At 37.7% G+C, this 15552-nt stretch overlaps 1 protein-coding gene across 1 annotated transcript in view; it reads left to right on the top strand.

Annotated features, from left to right (window-relative positions):
* The window catches only part of dbn1 (drebrin 1), a 178015-nt gene that overhangs the window by 92656 nt on the left and 69807 nt on the right, over positions 1-15552 (top strand). Inside the window, exon 2 of the mRNA XM_009295616.5 lies at positions 6535-6590. Coding sequence (XP_009293891.1) covers positions 6535-6590 — 56 coding nt within the window. The remainder of the gene's footprint in view (positions 1-6534; positions 6591-15552) is intronic.

Raw genomic sequence — 15552 nt, 5'->3', positions numbered from 1 at the left:
GTTTTATGTGAGTTGGCGCTACTTTGCCTTGTGGTGAATGCAGTAAGTGACTGGATTATCATCAATAATGTTACTTGTTTAGCACAAAAGTTCATAACATACAATTGTAAAAAACGAAATCTTACCTATGAAATGTTCTGCTTTGTTTTCTTTGTTTGCTCATAACTACACCCATACACAGCGCTAAAGTCCAGCATCTTCACATCTGGCACATAGTGCGGTTGAATGACATTTGTCCTGAGAGCACTGTACAAATGTGGCAGCGTTATTGACGCATGCTCAGGATATAGTGTATATATCTACTGTATGGTGCCAAACTTTTGTTTTTTCCAAAAGTTAAATTTCCAACATCAAAAGTTGACAAAACTGAGATCATTGTCCCATGATGCAATTCATAAGCATAAATAAACAGAAAAAAAATTGACATTTTTATAGTGTAGCCCTTAAAACGTGTTCTTAAAAGTGCAGCAAAACATACCCAAAGCAATTTATTTCATAAATCTCAACAACTATTTACTATTAGTATTAATTGCATTTTTTCCAGATTAGTGTAGCTTGCATAATTATGTTCCTGTTATGGATGAGATTAAAATGTTTTACTATTTGTCTAAATAAATGAAAAGTCAAGTGCTTAAGTCTATGAAAAGTTAATTTAGTCATTACAGCATTTCTTATAAAAAAAAAAGTCATGTCATTAAAACAGTAGAGCATCTTGGTAGTCATGCCAAGGGTAGTAATACTATTGGTTATATTCCCAAAGTTAATAGAAAAGCGATAAAATACTGATACTGTAGAACTACTGTCATTCTGCTGTAAATTGGTACTGCCATTGGGATGTCATCATGAACGGATTTCTGCTAAATGTCATTTGCTAAAGCTAATTATCTCAATGAATCAATTGGGAAATGAAAATTGCAATCACTAACATTACCTTCATTTCAACACAGATCCTCACATGCTCTTCTTGCAAATATTTGTTCATTTTGTTCTACCACCATCAAGATCTGATATTGTAATTCATATTTCAGAAGAGCCTTAGAGTAATTTTACCCTTGGCTGCAGCCAAATGTTGCATAGCTTGTTTTCTCACAGAACGTTTGCATATGATTCTTTGCATTATAATATGCGTCTCTTTGTAAGACTGTCAATAAAAAAAGGTGATAAAGCCTTGCGCATAGTTTCATTAGGGAAATGTCCTGCATTTTGGATTTTTAGACCACTGTTTTGGCAAAATACATTTAGTTTAGTGTTTAACACAAACTCTACTGTTCGTGCTTTTGACACAATCTAGGCAGATTTTAGTGCTCAAAATGTGATTCTTTAAAAAGAGACGTAGACAAATACTAGCGTGGCATGTATAGCTATTTTTGTGGATCTATGTGAACAGACTTTGACAATGTTGTTGTTGTTGCTTGCATGTTGAAAAGATCTTTTTTTTTCTCAAAATAAATGAAAATAGATTATAGATTTAATTTCATTTAAGGGCAATTAGTTGGACATTTAGTTGGACTGTCTAAAGTATATCTTATAGTGTTAAAATATTAGTAACTACATGAATTATTAGTGATATTTGTGCATTGCAAATGATATTTTTGAGGATGTAGCAGTGAAATGAAAAAACAACAACAACTGTTTGTTCTGAATAATTTGCTAATTCATTGAAAGGCGTGTATTCAAAATAATATTAGCAATTCAGCCGATGCTCACGAGGAAATGTACTGCAGCTATTTTGTGTATTGTTAAAAAGTGCCTTATTTGTAAGAATTCACATGAAAACAAATTATTCTAAACCTAAAGAAATCATACTAATATGTATGAATGTCATTTATTCATTCATTTTCTTTTCGGCTTAGTCCCTTTATTAATCAGGGGTTATCTCAGCGGAATGAACCGACAACATATCCAGCATATGTTTTACGCAGCAGATGCCATTCTGGCTGCAACCCTTGACTGGGAAACAATGTTCTGAAGTGACATTAAAGCCAAAAATTCTCAGGATCTGTGGGATGGAGTTTGTTCTTCCTCAAAAGTTGAGTCATCAATATAATGCAACTAAATATTAGTTTAGTAATTTGAACCTAAGTGTAAAACATGTCTATAAGTTATAATTAATTTGCAATTTAGTATAAGTTTGTCATTTAAATGTACTAAGTGCACTAAGAAATACAGTCATAAATTTATATATATTCACACCTCGGTTTTTTAACATGTTTTTTTTGTTCGGATCTCATAGCTTGACACAGGTTTTTTTAATTATTATTATTATTCTATAGGCAATAGAAACAGTAAGAGGTTAAGGAGAAAAAAAAACGATATATTGCAATACTCATTTTGTTTTACTTGAAAGCCAAGCAAAGTACAGTAGTTCCTAGTGTATTGTATAAAAGAAAACTATGAAATTTCACATATTTAGCAATAAACACGCGCAATGCCTTTGTTATTTTATGTGTCTCTCTGAACCAGTTGGGTATGTTTGCTTGAAAGATTCAGTGAGGGACTGTTGCTTTTTGGAGGACTTTATTACCTACTCTGGTATCCTGCCTTCAGACAGTGATATTGCTGGGTGATGGCGCTGCAGATGTGCAGTCATGGTTATACGTGTAAAACAATGCTTGCACACAGTTAATTTTTGTTCACCGTTTTTTCTTTTATTGGCATCATACTCACCGGTAAAACCGAAATGTCCTCACACCACAGATACCGGCGCTTTCTCGTACTGTTGTCTCAACCTCACTCCACCGCCGCTTGCACTGTTAAAGTGTGGAATGATGGTCAAGCGCCCCCTAACTTTAGAGCATAGTGATTGGATATTTACTCGCGTGGAGGAGTTTCCTCATTTCCGCTCATGGACTTACAGGCACACACAGTCAATTCGGGGATATATAAAACCGAGAAAATCCCAATTCACAAGCGCGTATTTAACCGTGGAGGTCGTACCATATGCTTTAATATTATATTGAGAACCCTGGCATCCCTAATAAATACAGTATATATATATGCTGTGCAATTAATCAAAAATCCGGTTTCGATTTCAGTTTTGGCTTCTAACGATTATAAAAAACCATTAATCGAGATAAATGATTATTCCATCATATACCGCCCCCTTTCCAGTTGTACACATGTGTTGCTCTGGAAAGCTCAGTTCCATGTGAAAATGACTAAAAGTATGCGCTGTAATGTACGTTTTGCAGCACAGGATGCTGCAATCATCATGCATTGATCATTCATTAATGTACGTTCGAAACATTCATATTTTTTTAAAAGCTCGAAAAAGCACATGTTCTAGTGTGTGAGTGTGTGCACTGCGCTTAGCCTCGGATAGGCTCAGAGACGAGCAGGGCACACACATCTAACGTCATCTTAATGTGAGCGCTTTAATGGTCAAATACATGCACATTTGTGTCAGAGCGTGGGGTTTAGTAATTATTCAAATTAACCCGCATTTGTGTAATAAACAAACGAGTTGAGAATCAAAAGACATGTGAAAGAGCAACCATATCAGAGCCACACAATTTTTAAAGAGACAGCGCGCAATATTCCTGCGGCCGACTGTTTTTATCATTAAAACAACAAATGGAGAAAATCACTCACTGCTCCTGACTGAAGTTTTTTTCTAACAGTGAAGATGCTTAAAGCACAGTTTAAACAACAGATTTAATAACTCATTTCTTTTATCTTTGCTATGATGACAGTACATTATATTTAACTAGATATTTTCCAAGATACTAGAAATCAGCTTAAAGTGACATTCAAAGGCTTAATTTGTAAAATTAGGCAAGTCATTGTAGCACAGAAGTTTATTCAGTAGACAATCAAAAATATATATTGCTTAAGGAGGTTAAAGATATTGAGCTATTAAAATAGATTTTAAAATATTTAAACCTGCTTTTATTCTGGCTGAAATAAAACAAATAAGTCTTTCTCCAGAAGAAAAATATTAGAGGAAAAACTGTGAAAATTTCCTCTGTTAAACATAATTTGGGAAATATTTGTATAAAAAAAAATTCACATAAGAGCGAATAATTTTGACTTCAACTGTTAATCTGATAATCGTTTTGAATAATCGTGAGTACAATTATGACTACAATTATGAATTATGAAAAAATCCTGATTATGATTTTTCCCATAATAGAGCAGCCCTAATATATATGCAAATATATTATTCACACTGTACATGAGATCATCTAAACAGCAAGATGCACCATTTTCACCCATTTTCCATGATTTGTGCTTGAGCTCTTGGCGCTGGAACTTCTGGTTCTTCTCTTTGTTGTCTTTTCTAGCATAGCACCAAACTCCCACTCATTATATCTCAGTGATGGAGAATGAGATTAGCTGCGCGCTCGATATGTTAATGATTATCTCTATTATTTAAAGAATAAAACATCAAAGCGTTGGCATGTTAGACAAACTGGGGTATTTTTTATCTGAGCATACACAATTCATTAATATCTCGAGATATGCACGGTTATTACTAGAATCCTCTTGCTTTTGCAGGTGAGCGTGAGGCAGAATGGAAAAAAGCAGTAGTTGCACTTTTATTAGAAGCATAACAAGTACTAGTGATCCTCCTACACAGAGCTCTCAGATGACGGAGGATAATGCTGTTTTCTCCTCTGAGCTAACAGTACCATTGACCCACACTGCTCTGCTGTTGCCCTCTGGATAAAACACATTCCTGTCTGTCCAAACCATGGAGATGAGTTTTATAAAGATGTTATGCACAGGGCTGACCTGGAAGTAAAAACTTTTTCATTTGTTTGTCGTCTGTGCATTAGATTTGAACCCATAACCTGAATTATTAAAAGAACATTCCACTTTTTTTAAGTCTGGCCAGATCACTTTTAGCCTAGCTTAGCATAAATCATTGAATCGGATTAGACCATTAGCATCTTTCTCAAAAAAAAAGTGCTTTGATGATTTTTTTATTTAAAGCTTGAATCTTCTGTTACATCATGTACTAAGATTGACAGGACATGAAAATCTGCTATTTTCTAAGCTGATATGGCTAGGAACTATCCTCTTATTCCAGCATAATAATCATGATTTATTTTGTCGTACCATGGCTGCAGCAGGCACAATGATATTACGATGATTCCAATCTACAGTGTGAATTAACAGTAACTGAGCTTAAAAACGTTGTTAATAAAGTCCATATTTCTAATATTCACTTTCATGATTGACCATGAAAGGGAGTATTAGAAATATGGACTTTATAAACCATTTTTTGAAGCTCAGTTACTGTTAAATTACAGTGTAGATTGATGAATGGATGGATGGATGGATGGATGGATGGATGGATAGAAAGATGGATAGTTCGGGAAACATGGGTGGATGGATGGATAGATGGTAGGGGAAACACTGAGATGGATGGATGAATGGATGATAAAATGGATGGATAGATGGATGGGTGGAATAATAGATAGAATAATAGAACATATAGATGGATGATAGGGGAAACAATGGGATGGATGGATGGATGGATGGATGGATGGATGGATGGATGGATGGTACGGGGATGGATGAATGGAACAATAGATAGAATGATATAATGATAGAATGGATGATTGATGGAATGGATGATGGAGAGATAGATGGATGGAATAATGGAATGATAGAACAGATAGATGGATGGGTGGTAGGGGAAACATTGTGATGGATGGATGGATAGATGATGGATGGATGGATGGATGGATGGATGGATGGATGGATGGATGGATGGATGGATGGTAAGTAGTAGGGGAAACACTGGGATGGATGGATGGATGGATGGATGGATGGATGGATGGATGGATGGATGGATGAACGTTTGGTCGGGAAACACTAGGATGGATGGATTGATGGATAGATGATAGAAAGAATGGAATGGATGGATGGATGGCTGGATGAAACAATAGATATAATGATAGATTTATTGAACAGATTGATGGATGTATGGAACAGATGGAAAGGATGGATGATAAAACTGATGGAATAGAGGGATGCATGGAACAATGTGATAGAAAGGGTGGATGGATGGATAGATGGATGAATGGATGGATAAATGGAAATACTAATATTAGCTATTATTAGGCATAGTTTTACCAAAAAAGAAAATAACCACACCATTTACTCAAGTGGTTCTAAACTTGTATGACTTTCTTTCTCCTGTTGAACACAAAGAAGATATTCTGAAGAATGTTGTGAAAAGAAACCAGCATTGACATCCATAGAAGGAAGAAAAATACTTTGGAAGCTAATGCCTATTTTTTTCAAAACATTTTTCATTATATTGTCCTTTGTGTTCAAGGAAGTAAAGATAAAGGGAGAGTAAATTATGACAGAATTGTCAATTTTGGGCAAACTATCCCTTTAAAAACAATATGGTATTGATATATTGTGCAACTCCACATTAAATGTACACTATTTAAGTATAACATCATTCATAATTGTTTTGAAATTTTTCAGATTTTTTTTCTCTATTGTTTTGATGTATTGTGGATATTTTTTTAAATGTGGCTTTACTAAAGATATTCCTCTTTCTCTGTATTGCAGGGCTTTATACACATATGAAGATGACAGTAATGATTTGATCCTGTCTGCATCAGGAGGTAAGAAACATCTCAACATACTTCCTATCTAAAAATAGACCATCTAATAATAACCAACCCAAATGTAGTCAAGCACAAGCAATAACCCTGTCGGCTGTGACTGATGACATTCATTTGCATTGTTGATGTACCGTGATAATGCTAGTGAATTCCGCCATGCGATTGTATCATGATGAGGGACAAATGCATTACATGTTACATTAACACAGTTGGTTTGCGCATAGACAATCAGTATTTATTTGCATCATTTCTATAATATTTATAAAAATCAATGTACTGTACTGATGCTGTAACACATATACTGTTCCTTTGACACTACACAATTGCTTTAGGCATCATGAAGTGGATTTGGCTTGCACACTACATTACAGAATACTGTGCATGCACAATAATTGATCAGTGTTAATCAAATTACTGTGATATAATGTAGTTTTTCTTAGAAATTGTACTTAATTGTACTGTAAAATTGTGTACATTTTACATGAGTACATTTTTTGGATCTAAAGCAGTGCTTTTACTCGACTGTTTTCCTTCTACCTGCGTTCACTACTTTAATAGTCTTGTCTACGGTAATTTTCTCAGTTGAATATTTAGTCCTGTAATTCCTGTCCAATCAAATCACTTATAGAAGAATTACATCAGTCAGACAGTTGACACTTTTTAAATGCAGCAAACATGTACAGTGCTAAAGCATTAAAACTGTCCAAGAAGCATACCTGCCATTCTGGGAAGACCTGTGGAATTCTGGGAGTTTTCCGGGAGACAGAACAATACAGGAGATGGGTGGGAGATGGGTCTGAAATACAGGTGACTCCCGGGAAAAACAGTAGTGTAGGCAGGTATGCCAAGAAGACGCAAAAATCATTACACACAATGAACAAGTGAAGTTTATTTATAAACTAATTTCAAGAGGATCACATGCTCATGATTGCTTGTGGCTGGTCCCGCATTATCAATTTTACGATTTGCCAACTACAGGATTCATAAGCCTCTATAAATACCCTAAGTTCCAAATAACAGCCATTTTCGTTTTGAAGAATCTCCCCGCCCTCCCAACGGCTTTCCCTGCCTCCCTTGAAGTCAAGTTAATTTTATATTTTTATAGAGCCAGATCACAACTTTTAAACTGCTAAATAGTCGTATGTAATATCTTATTTACACAATGACATGAAGGACTCGAAATTGCGACTATTTTGGTCGCATATGCACCCAAAGTTTAATCTATGCGACCTTATAATATATTTAGGAGCATTTGTGTGACTGCATATAATGGTTGTAGTAGTGCGACCTGTTGATTTTTTTTTTCTAAAAAAGTGCATCTTCCCAGCCGCTATATTGGTTCATATTAGCTGTCAATCACTCAAGGCTTTAAGCTTTCAGATAACGGAGGTTTTGTGACTGTGGGGAATGCAAATGGCTGAAGTTTGAGGAAGACACAATGAAAAGTACACAGGTTTGCAAACCCACCCAAAGTTACAAATAATGGAGCTGATGAAAATGATCAATGTTGTGAATGTTAATTCGCCAGCCAAGATCAATCGGGTGTTTTCGGAGAGAAAATAAAATTCAACATAAATTACATAAAATGATCTGTCAAATATGTGGACAGCATAAACAGACAGTTGCGAGAGGAAACCAGACACAACGATTTATAGAGTTTCCATGCTAGTCCTGCAGAAAGGACCAAATTGACAACCCCACCCCCTAAAATAGGGAAAAGTAATTATCTCTTAAGAGCAGTCACTATTTGTTGATTAGCTGATACAGCAGGGGAGTTCTCAAGATCTATCTGAGCTCAAACTCCCCTCTCGCCTTGCAAACAGGAGGAAGCCCCGGGCTCAAGGATCTTACAGTATGAGCTCAGGGCTCTCTCGCGGGACAGCCTGCCAAACAAGCTTTATAATCAATCACCAGCCATTGTGTGAACTTATGAAAAGACTGTTTAGACTGAGGATATAAAGGATTGGACGTCATGATTTTGCCAAGTACGATGCAATCCTGGATTAACATCCATGTTGTTCCTGGAACATCAATTTTATTCGAAAATGTAATCCATACATATTCTTTACCACTCAACCATAACTCCATAGTTAAATGTAAACCATAATTATTTTTAAGATTAGAGGGCAATAATTAATCATGTAGAAGTGCATAAATCCATCTGTAAGCCTAAACTTAACATAAACTGTAAATGAATCCCTTAATTGTGATTGGCTGATTGGAATGTTGCTCCAGGATTTAACATAGATGTTAATCCAGGAACAAGTCGTACTTAGTGGAATCAGGTTGGCGAAAAAGGATGTACTTTCTATAATGACTTGATAGACTATATGATGTCTTAATAGACACCTTAAACAAAAATAGCCTTAAACAGAAGCTAAATGCAATACAGAATGTTACGTTTTCAAACAAGTGCACACAAATGCATTTAATTTATCAGTGCTACACAAGCTTGGTTTGTGATGCCAACTGCTGGACACTCGTCAAGTGCATGCGGATGGTCCGGCGCAGTCGCATAGCCCTCGCAGTGGCTGACTCCGACGCTGACATGCACCTCTCAAAAAATGTAACAACATGTCGCAATGATGCATAGCGCAAGCACTGTGATTGGTCAGCTTGGTATCGGTGACCAGTGTGGGTGATGCTGAGAGCCGCGAGCCCGATGGAGCTCTAGCTGGAAACTTTTGTTTTGTGTTTAACTTATGATTAAAGTTGTTGCACATCCCCTGGTTTCAACCTCTGAATTAGTCAGTTTTAGCTACTTGTACATTAAGGGCACACTCACAGTATGCTATGCTGCACCTTCAGCAAACCTCCTAATACCTGCAGCACGAGGACTTTTATGATAATTTATGGGCGTCAAAAGTGGTGGATCTGTTCGGCAAAGTGTTTGACTGCGTGTCACCGCATCCCAAACAACTAAAAATAATACAAAATGATATAACAAAAGCAGTGTCCACTAGGGCTGGGCGATTTAGCAAAAAAAAAATCTAGGTTTTTTATAAAGTTTGACCGATTCACGATTTCAATTTTTTTTTAATTGTGTTACTAGTCTTCTCAAAACATTACAACAACATGACTGAAGTAACATTCTCTTTAAAAGTAACTTTGTATTTTTAATGGCCATGTCATACAAAAATCGGTCAAGGTGTAAATAAATGTAAAACAAATTCACAAGTTAAATAACATTGCTAAAGATTTGAATAAGAAATTTTTGTGTAAATATTGCAATTGTAGGAATACAGAGGTATTTTTTGCAAGTTTTGCTGAGCCTAAGAAAGATTGGCTGTCAGCTCGGCCTTGACTTTGTCTTCTGATTGAATGACAGGTTGTAAAGCTGCTGCCTTTTTCTTAAAAAGATACAGTGGAAGTAAAGGACTGAACATGGAAACTGTAAAGCCTAATTTAACCCAATGTGTGAAGTTGTGGACGTATAGCAGGAGCAAATACAAGTACCAGATGTGTGTCTAATATAAAATAATATATTTAATCTATTTTCCTTTTTCCCCCTTTTAAATATCGATCATTTGATGCACTTTGCTCCACTCTCTGTATTATGCTGCCTGATCTGTCTGGTTTTCAACTAGGTCCGCTAAATGACGTCATGGGGGCGGGTACTTTCATTTTCTCTGCTACAGTCCCTCACCTCTACTTGTGTTCAAACCAAAAGATCGGCGCGGTTTTTCACATGGCAGGCTTTTACATCCTTCATACAAGTTGAGATCGAGTTTATCGACTTGATGAGGGAATATGTCTTGACAATCCGCATAGACGTGCAACAAGTAAAATCCTACATGACTTCACGCTTTAACATGCAGTCAAGCAGGTCACACACCAGAAGCGACACGATACGGCGCGCACATGACAGTTTAAACTATCACACACCAAACGCTCACATTCGCATGATATTTAACATGAAACGAATTAGTTGGCGCTCTGTGGGCCGGCTGAAATATGAACTGCTTCGTGAATCGTGGCTGGGCAGCGCCTGTGTGTGTATAGAAACCTGTTTAAAATTCTAAAATCCATGGCGCTGCGTGGTGCTGCGCGGCACGTCGCCGAGAGCCGCTTTTGGTATGCTTTCTGCTTCATACAGACGGTGAACCAAAGCTCATTGGTGCCATTATAATGTATTAAATATATATATTTTTTAAAAATCGCGATTTCTCGATTTGATTCAAAATTAAATCGTCTTAAAACGTAAATTCGAATTAATCGAAAAAAATCGGAAAAATCGCCCAGCCCTAGTGTCCACTATGCTGAGTGAGAGCACTTCTGTTCCTGTTAAACTAAACAGTCGCATCATTGATGATGTTGTAAGCGTGCTCAGGTCCGGTGGGAAAAAATGCAGTGAGAGTGCAGGCCGAGAGGCAGAGGGGAGGGGAGACAATCGCGCTTTGGCACGGTTCAAGGCAACTATACCTAATGTGAGTGCGCCTTAAGGTAGTGTTCAGAAAAAACAAAACACCCGGGAAGAAACTCGACACAGAGGAACATAAAAACCCACTGCCAGCTAGTGTTTCAGAAGTGTTATTGCAGAGCAACACAAACAGCACACAGAAGTATAAATGCACAGTTACGTACTAAGCAGGGGCCGTGGGTCACACAGATCATTTGAAGCAGAAGTGTAAACCAGCCTTTAGTCAAAGTGGATTACCTAAGCATAAAACTAATCAGTACACCTAGATTTTTGTCCTATAGGTTGCACAGATTTCACTCTGCATGTATGCATGTAAACACCTTTCACGTTGTATTCATACTTTCTGTAGTTTTTGCAACAGATTATTTTATTTGCTCTACATTTTTTTGGGGCAAGTACTGATACTTTTACTTGAGTCTTAGTTTTCAGTGACAGAATATAATGTAAGTGCAATCATGGTTAGACCTAATGGTTAGAGGGTTGGACTTGTAACCCAAAAATTACAGGTTTGATTCAAAGTACCTGCAGGAGTCGTAGGTGGAGGGAGTGAATGAGCAGAGCGCTTCCACCCCCAATACCCATGACTGAGGTGCCCTTGAGCAAGGCACTGTATCCACTAATTGCTTCCTGTGTGTACAGCAAAATGGATCCCCACTACTCTGCGTGTGTGTGTTTGAGTGTGTGCACTCGGGTGAAAAGCATAGCACATATTCGGAGTATCGATTACTACTGTATACTTAGCTGTCACATCACTCACTTTCCCTTTTTCAATATTAAACGTGCAGAATTCTAGTAAATTTCTCCAAGTCAAAATGGTAAACCTCAAGATGTTAGTAATCAAGGGGGTCTTTACTGTATGTTAATTTGTAGTTTAAGAAACATTAACACAATAATGTGAGGTAGAGAATGGTTGAGGAGATGGTACTCATATTCTGAAATTTCTCTTGCGCTGTACTTTGCTCATTAGCTGTAGTTCATTTGTGAATATTGTGAGGCCCGATTCCAAATAGCAAACTTTATGTGCATCTTGCAGCAACTAATGGCAGCGGTGTACAGCATTTAAGCATGAAGATGATCTGCTGAACTTCACACCAAGGATTATAATGGGGAAAAAAGGTGATTTAAAGGGTTACTTCATCCAAAAATTCTAATGCTTTTATTAATAACTCACCCATTTTCCACTACTGAATTGCAGCTGGAAGGGCATTCACTGTGTAAAAAACGAATAGTTGGCGGTTCATTCCGCTGTGGTGATCCCTCATAAATAAGGGACTAAGCTGAAGGAAAATGAATAAATGATAATTATTTACCCTTATTTCATTCCGATCTCCTGAGACTTTTGTTTATCTTCAGAACACAAATTAAGATAGATAAATCCAAGAGCTCTCTGGTTTTCCATCGACAGCAACAGTCCATAACTGTTCAAAGTTTAGAAAAGGAGCAAAAATATTGTCAAAGCAGTCCATCATTTTTACAAAAAAATGTAAATTACTTTGTTCGCCTATGTCTTCCAAGTCAGATTAGGGTGCATATTTACTATGGGCAATGCAACTCTTGGTGACAAACGAAAATACATTTTGTTGTCCAAAAAAGACAGTGGTAAACCAAGTCATCTTTAACAGTTTTTTTAAGTTACAGCCCTACTTTTTTAAAGTGGACACAGAGAGACAGGGGGCCCTATCATACACCCGGCGCAATGTGGCACAAGGCATGGCGCAATACTTGTTTGGTAGTTTCAGCTGGGTGCAAGAGTGGTTTTGAGGCGTTGCGCTACGCTGTTTAAATAACAAATGCATTAGCGCTCATATGTGCGCCCATAGGCGTTCTGGTCTAAAAAGGGAGGCGTTCTGAGGCGCACTGCTGGCGCGTTGCTATTTTGAGAGACTAAAATAGATTTTTCATTAGACCAAAACAAACCCGGTCTAAACTCCAGCGCAGAGTTGCGCTATGCTTACACACTGCTTAATATGCACAAGAGAGCAATAGGCAAATATCTTTACATATGAAAAAATGTAAATATTAAGGATATATATAGGATATAATAAGAATAAATTTAGGATATAAATATAAAGGATTAAAATATTACAAAACATTATTTTCTAGCCTACATAAATATGAAAAATCACTGCTTTTATGTCTTCTTCATCTCGGGAGGCTTTTTCAGTTCATACATAACAATTTGCTTTTGTATAATGTTATTATTATTAGCAGTATTATTTATTATATCCATATTTATATTTGTTTTATTAAAAACAAGCTTAGATTTGCCCACCTGTCAGGTTTTAGACCATAAGGGGCACAGCATGTGTTTTAGGATATAACTCAGGTTTTTGAACACACTTCATTATTATTGTTCATTTATTCGTTTACTGGAAATTAGAACTGAATTTAGAAATAGTTTTGAAACAAATATTTGCGCTTAACAAACGCAATTAATTATTTATAGACTAATTGATGTCTGTGCGTAAAGGTTTCCCTATCCAAGAGCGAAAGTGAAAGTAGATCCATTATCTCTCATTCTCACGCAGTAGATGCTCAGTTTAACAGAAAAAAAAAACTGTTAACTGTTAACTGTTTGCTAGTGAAACGCTCAGTTTTTCCACTTAGACTTACTTTGCGTCCTGTAAATAGCGAATGTTCTTATGGCGCGACGCAGCTGGCTCTTAAAGGGAATGGGAGATGAGACTCTAATTGGTTTATTCTCAAAACACACCTATAACTCATTAAGAAAATAAACCCAACCCTCTTAGACTATGCGCCTTGGCGCAAAACGGATTTTCCCATCCTTAAATTAGCAAAAATGCGTTCTGACACGCCCTGAAAGTGTTTGCGTTTTGCGCTCTGCGCATCGACCTTCAAAATAGAGCCCAGGGTCTCCATTTAACATGTCTCCTGAAGGATAGTGCTTTCACACTTTATATTGGAGCATTAAGGTCAATTTATGTACTTTATGTACTTCTGCATCAAGCACAGTCACATATCCTCCACGGTACCCTAATGTGTACATGGATGCACATCTCTTCAAAAATGTCACAATGACAGAGTGCAAGGTCTGTGATTGGCCAGCTTAGTTGCGTTGATGGGTGTAGATGGAGCAGAGAACCAGTTTTACTGTAATAAGGCCAGTTGCAAGACTGAGTTACATGTCCCAAGTCCCTTGGAGGATACTTCTTTTTTGTATGTATTTAATGTTTAGGTTATTGAACGTTGTTCAACAGCTCTTCTACTGCTCCACTGAACTACTCTTACAGTAGCATCCTACGCATTTCTGGTGTAAACTGAAAACATGGCCAAAGAAGCTTGACACAGTGGGACATGGAAACTCCGCTACATATTAGTGCTTCATCATTTGGAAGATCAGGTACATGCAGGGGATGCACCATAGGGTACTTTAATCATGCAGCCCTAAAGCATAATAAATGGGGCCCTAGAGTGTCCCATGAGCATCCCATGCTGTTCTTTGGTGAAGTTTATTTATAAACTAATTTCGAAAGGATCTCGTGCTTATGATTGCTTGAGGCTGGTCCTGTGTTATCCAATTTATGATTCACTAATCAGACGATTCCTAAGCCACTATAAAAACCCTAAGTACCATATAACAGCCATCTTCATTTTGAAGAATCCCCCCTTCCACCCCTACTCCTCCTGCTTTTTTAGATGGGTGGCACGGTGACCCAGGGCTTAGCACTGTTGCCTCACTGCAAGAACATTACAGCTTCTAGTCCTTACCAAGCCAGCATATGTTTCTGTGCGGAGTTTACACGTTCTGCCCGTGCTTACATGGGTTTCCTCCAGGTTCCCCGGTTTCCTCCCACCATCCAAGAACATGCAACCTAAGTTAATTGACTAATCCACATCAGCACCATAGACATGCTCCTAGTAAGTTGTAACGAGGAGTCTGACATGGAGGGATCCATTTGCAGTATATTTATTAAACACAGTTTAATTACAATCACACAATATGCACTTGCGTGCGAACTCACATCAAACGTAGTTAGTATGGGTCTGAGGGCTGGCGGCTGGCTGTCAAGGAGAGTGATAGCAGGCATGGTTTAGAGGCAGGCGGCGTGGTTCAGAGGCGAGATGTCAGGCTGGGTTCGGGGCAGGCGACGTGTATCAAAGTCAAGGGTACAAGCAAGGTTCGAGGCAGGCGGCAGGCAAGGCAAGGCAAGGTCGATATCAGTCCAGGTAATACACGGGAGATCAGGCAAGGAGATAACTCTCAGTAATGTCAGACAGGGCAGAACAAGACTTCGCAACGGAGTGAGTGTGTGTGCTGCTTATATGTGTGTCTGGATCATCAGTAGAATGAGCTGCAGGTGTGTGTAGCAATCAGTGTATGAGCATGACGTAAGGCTTAGAAGTCCGGTGATGGTGACCTCTGCTTGCCAGTGAGGGGAATGACTGAGACAGAGGTGACATAAGTAGTTATCTCTTAAAAGCAATCACTATCTGTTCATTAGCTACTAAAGCAGGGGAGTTCTCGAGATCTACCTGAGCTCAAACTCCCCTCGAAAACAGGAGGGAGCCCGGGCTCGAGGA

The sequence above is a fragment of the Danio rerio genome, chromosome 21 (genome assembly GCF_049306965.1).
Source record: "Danio rerio strain Tuebingen ecotype United States chromosome 21, GRCz12tu, whole genome shotgun sequence".
NCBI classification, from domain to species: Eukaryota; Metazoa; Chordata; class Actinopteri; order Cypriniformes; family Danionidae; genus Danio; species Danio rerio.
This window is presented reverse-complemented; position numbering and strand designations above follow the sequence as displayed.